Below are 5793 nucleotides of genomic sequence, written 5' to 3'. Positions count from 1 at the left end.
TGGTCGATCCGATCCTTTTTACATGAAACAACTCGCTTTTAAGATTTATTAAATAATTGATGTATCTGGTCTATGATGTAAAATAACTCGCTTTTAAGATTTACTCCCTCTGTTCCTTTTTCTTTGTCGTTTTAGAAAAAAAAAACAATAAATTCACCAATAATTCACCAATAAATTTCTTTTATTAATTTTTGCACCTTATCTTCCTATTATACCCTTACAAGGCTATTGGATTTTTCGCCTCCCTACAAGAATCCAATCGTGGCGCGATTCTGGTTTAATCAGAGCATGATGTCAGCAAAAGCATTAAATTGTGGCTTGATTTGGATGATAGTTGTGTGATTTGCCTTTTCCTATGCTAACACGTCAGTCACATCTGCGCACAGGGACTCGATTTAGCGTGTTATGAGCCTAGAAATAGAAATTTTTACCAGAGATAAGGGTTCTCACTTTTGGAGAGAAAGAGGTGGATTCGAATTTTGACCTAGACAGTGTCAAAGTGAAGATTTTCACCATTGGAGTCAAATTCAAAGGTGTTGTTCATCCTTGATTCATGTATAGTTCACCATTGGAGTTGTTAAATCTTTATTGATTAGGTTTTATATCTTTCTTTATTCAATTTGAATCATTTAAATTGTTGTGGATCTTATGGGACTATTTTAATCTTATTATTATTCAGTTATATCTGTGCGTAATGCTTTTTATGAATTGATAGTAGGAATTGATCTTCTCCATGATTGTGATACAATTTTGATGAGGATGGTCTGGTGTTGACGAGGTTGAAGCCTGAAGGCGATGGAGAGATTGATGATTGTGGTGAGGTGGCATTGATGACAATGACATAATAGAATTCTTATTCATTTTTTTAATTTATTATTATAATTTAATTTTGTTTTTTTGGGTACAAACATAATTTTTTTTTTAATGACATGAAAATTATTAATTTACCTCATCATATGCCATATCATCAAGTCATGTGCCAAATCACTTAAAACATGCTACATCATCATTTTTTATTATAAAAATAGAGACAAGGGACTAAAATTGAGTAATTTTAAAGTAGGGGGCTAAAACTATAATTGAGCCAAAATTAAAATACATGCAATAGATCTAGCTTTTTTATGTGAATTATCTTCCAACGGACCTCATAAAAGCCGGGATGAAGAGAGTTAATGTTGTAGTCATAACGAAGGCTAATGTTAGAGTGCGAGACACAATCGTAGGCATTAATTGTTGTTTCGGTTTGAAGGTCTTCTTGTATGCAATTTGAAGAGCCACAAATACCCCATGGATGAAGAAGTAGCTCATTGAATCCCAACATGGTTCCCAAGCTTTCCACGTTACATTCTTGCGTTTTAAGTTATAGTATATGAGTTCATGCATCAATCCTGATACTATAAATGTAACCACCACGGCTGGGATTGAAGCCCACTTTCTCCCTATGACATGGCTAAATGCGTTCACCATTGGTTTGTATACAGACGGGTGTAGGATACGTGAGGCCATAACGTTCCACCTTTTTCCCCAAAATTCTTTCGGTGATGCACTTAGATAGGGTCTGTCGAAAGGTTTCTCCAGATCTAGTTGTAAAATTTTGCGAGCAATTGTAGTACTAATGGCAAAAGTTAATTCTAATCCGAAATAAAAGTGGACAAAATATATAAACGTCAAAATTAATGGACGGAAACCTTCTTTCTTCTCATAGGGAAGAACAAAAAAATATAAGAGAATGGACATGACTAGTAACTCGAGCTTATTTAAAGAAGTGAGTTTGAATTTGATTTGATTTTGATTTTTGTACTGAAATTTGATGGGAAGAGAGGAAATGAGGAGAAATTGAAAGAGAGAAGGAGGAGGGTTTGATGAGAGAGGACCTTTAGCAAAGGCAAATAGGAGAAGCTTAAAAGTGGAAAGCCAAGAAAGACAGAATGTAGAATAAATTATTAAGTGGGCGTCAGTTTGCCAAATAGGAAGAAGGAGAAGTATGAGTGTGGGTGGGAAAAGGGCTACAAGTCTTCCTCTTCCATTGGGAACAATCTTTCCTATTATGTAGCTATATAGAAACAATGTTATTGCTACGCTCCATACAATGATGAAGTTATTGATTACTCCTTTCATCTTCTCTTTGCTCCCTAATATTCTCATGATTTTAGACCCTATATATAGACACAAGAAATTTTAAAACCTTTTTCACTTATATTTTATTTAATTTTAAAAGTTTATACTATTTCCTTATTTTATTATCTAACTTAGATGATAGTAAATATTTAAATGATCATTATCGCGTAAGGATATAATTAACCACAAAAGTATTAGTTGGGAACTAGAATCCGCAGAAAATACTTTTCGTGCGGATTTGGACAATAAGCAGTATCCAGTAGTGTGTGTTTGATATAATATGTAGGCGTGTATGTTTGAATATACGTGATTTCTTAAAAAAAAAAACTTTGAATGATAAATTGTTAGTATATTTATTGTAATGTTAGTTTTGTTATATATATCTTGCCATGACTTGAACTCTGAACCCCCAACTCCTTTCATCGCTTAACTCAACTAATTCAACTAGCTAATTCAACTACTTGAGCTATTCATTTCACCCCATATGATTTCTCAATTCTCTCAACACTTATTCAATGCGTGTACTTTTCTTGCGAGCTAGGCTCTTTAGAAATGAAAAAAAAAAAGACTGATCTCTTTAATTAGAATACTAGTTTGTACTTTGCAGTACAATTAAATATATTTTCTATTTTCTACTTGTAAATTTGATTTTTTTTCATTTGTAGTTCTTTACTTTTATAGAGATTAAATACAAGGTTTAAAGTACTCATTTTTTAAATAGGGACTAAAATTGAATAAAATTCCTAACCAAAAAACAAAAATTGAATAAAATTTATGTGAAGAATTCCAAAATAAAATTGTAATGTATAGAGATCAAAAGACATTTAACCTACTACTAATTATAATTACAATTGTAGATAGAAATCCAATGATCCCAGATAGAAATCCAATGAAGGAATTGGAGGAATTAAAAGACATTTAACCTACTACTAATTATAATTAAAAGACATTTAACCTACTACTAATTATAATTATTGAAGGAATTGGAGTTCATATCCAAAATTCTCTATTTCTTCACATTTATAGTGTATAAGTATAACCACTAGACTACTGAACTTAAAAAAATAACTAACATAGTGTTAGGAGCTGCGATTGATTATTTATTTTATAAGAGAACATATTTTGTTATTATTAAGGCCAAAAACTAAACATCTTGTTTTAAAAAAGAAAGTGCCGAAACTAAACATAAGCGCTCAAGTGTAGGAGCTACAATTTGGTAACATAACTATTCAGTAGGTACTAGGTATTAATTGTGTATTTTTGTAATTATTAATGTTTTTGCTTAATAACCATGGCTGTGTTTAGTAAAATATAACAGATAATTGATAAGCTTACGATTTGTATTAATGTATTTTTACATTTGTTTAATTTGTAAAATATGTACTGAACAAAATTATTTTGGTATTTTTGACTGTTTATACCGAGCGAGGAAAATTTCAACTTTTCTTCTATCTAATATTGTGTTCTAATTTGTCTAGTCCCAAAAACAATTTTAATTAAAGTCGGTACAACTCAAATTATCATAATTCCCAAATTTTTTAGTAGACGAAATGCATTCATTAATATATTTGCTATAGGACAAAACTTATGTACAGTACCATATGTACTTTTTTTACTGTTCTCCTATAAGAATCAAACACGTGTATATAATTGATTAAATTAATTGAAAATAAATGATTGAGTTAACGCCGCCTCTTTTTAGTTCCCAAGCGGTTTTGTTCTATCTCCAAAACCAACCTCCTCCTCCTCCATGCAACTGTAGCTTTAGTGAAACGATTATCCCATTGTGTACCCACCACCATACATGCGACCAACAAAATTACAATTGTAGATAGAAATCCAATGATCCCAGATTCCCAAAGCAACTTTGGAATCCATTTGTCATGCTAGTAAACTCACCCTGGGTTGTAAAAAATATAACTACTGCCATCACCGAACACACCCTTGAGCAACTTGCAAGAACACACACCTAACTCCACCACCATAAATGAACATGATCTCCATTATATGTTTCTACGTTTGCCTCCCCTGTTTTGTCGGTCGAGTTGTTGATGAGATTGAAGACTTTGAATGTGAGAGATTGAGATCGGTGATACATGAATAGTGTTGTTTCAAAGTTAACGGTTACACAACTACACGTGTTTGATTTTTACAGGAGAACAGTAAAAACAGTACATATGGTACTGCATATAAGTTTTGTCCTTTGCTATATACTTCCCTCGTCCCTTAATATACTCCCCCCGTCCCGTAATATAAGAAAAAAAACCTCTTTTTGATGTCCCAAAATATAAGCAAAAAACAACTTTTTTAATACTAAAGTTACAAAATTAGCCTTAGTCATAATTCACTATTGTTTAGTTTCCCAATAAACTTTTGGGTAGTTAGCTTCTTTCAATATGACTTTTTAGCTTTTATCATTCAAAAAGCTAATTTTTTCCATTAACAAGAAGTAATTATAACAAGGGTAATACGGGAAACTCAATTGTTTGTTTTGATAAAATTTAGAGTTTCTTAATAAGTGTGAAAACTTTTTTTTTGCTTATATTCCGAGACGGAGGGAGTAAGTTCCTTTTGCAATTTTTCACACTTATTAAGAAAAATTGGTAGTGTAATAAATGTGTATTTTTTGAATATTACAATTACTATATTGTCCTTTGTGAAAAGAAGTATTTGTAGTTAACTTTACGTATTTCAATGCAAAGTAGAGTTATGTTTGAAAAAGTAATAATAAATATGTCTAGAGAATTGAAAATAAATTTATATTTAAGGATAAATTTTTTCTTTGAAAGAGTTATTATAATTAGGACGGAGGGAGTAATATTCTATTTCACTTATAATATATGAAAAATTCGAAATTCAACTTCAAACATCCTATCTACTCCCTCCGTCCCAAAAAGAATGACCCATTTTGAATATATGCACTATTCATATATATTGTTTTGACCATATTTTTCTACTAATAAATAAAAATAAATATTAACATATAAGATGTTGTTAGATTCGTCTCGATGAGTATTTTCAAAATATCAATTTTTTATAATTTTTACTATTATACAATTAAAGATATTAGTCGCCAAAGTTATGCATTGGCATGCGTGTTTCGGTCAACTGAGTCATTCTTTTTGGGACGGAGGGAGTATCTACTAAACTACATAACAAAAAAGTTAACAACACTAACTATAACAGAAACATATGCAATGCAACTTAAAAGCTGCTAAACTAAAACAAAGAAACACACAGGTTCTGCAGCTACAAAGATTCCAAACACGAGCCAACAACTAAGGGCACAATACAATAAAACAACGCGTCAAAAAAAAAAACAACAACAAAACAACATTGGACCCAACTTTTATTATAGGAAAAACCAGTTCCGCTCATATAGAATTTTCCGATGTATCTAATATAATAAAAATAGTTTAAAAATTGGCCTTTTACCATTTATAATAAAAATTTAAAAATTTACCTTTTACCATTTATAATAAAAATTGAATTATATATCAAAAAAAAGTTGAATTTCAAAAAATAGAGAACAAAAATAGTGTAGTATTTTATTACATTTAGCCAAAATTTATAGATAACTCCTTAAATTAGGTTAATATTACATCGCTCGAAATTCTGCTCCAGAGTATTGACAGGTTTGAATCCTCTCCAACTTTTTATTGTTTTTATTTTCTC

At 30.8% G+C, this 5793-nt stretch overlaps 1 protein-coding gene across 1 annotated transcript; it reads right to left on the bottom strand.

The window, feature by feature from the left end:
• Positions 1-988: 988 nt before the first annotated feature.
• LOC123887308 (acyl-CoA--sterol O-acyltransferase 1-like) lies at positions 989-2128 on the bottom strand. The gene has a single exon (XM_045936609.1). The coding sequence runs from the start codon at positions 2116-2118 to the stop codon at positions 1129-1131; it is 990 nt and encodes a 329-aa protein (XP_045792565.1). The 5' UTR covers positions 2119-2128; the 3' UTR covers positions 989-1128.
• Positions 2129-5793: the final 3665 nt, after the last annotated feature.

This window comes from Trifolium pratense, linkage group LG1 (genome assembly GCF_020283565.1).
Source record: "Trifolium pratense cultivar HEN17-A07 linkage group LG1, ARS_RC_1.1, whole genome shotgun sequence".
NCBI lineage: Eukaryota > Viridiplantae > Streptophyta > Magnoliopsida > Fabales > Fabaceae > Trifolium > Trifolium pratense.
This window is presented reverse-complemented; position numbering and strand designations above follow the sequence as displayed.

Bases quoted from the DNA above. Each gene is read 5' to 3' on its own strand.
- LOC123887308 (XM_045936609.1), bottom strand. From the start codon at position 2,118: ATGAAAGGAGTAATCAATAACTTCATCATTGTATGGAGCGTAGCAATA.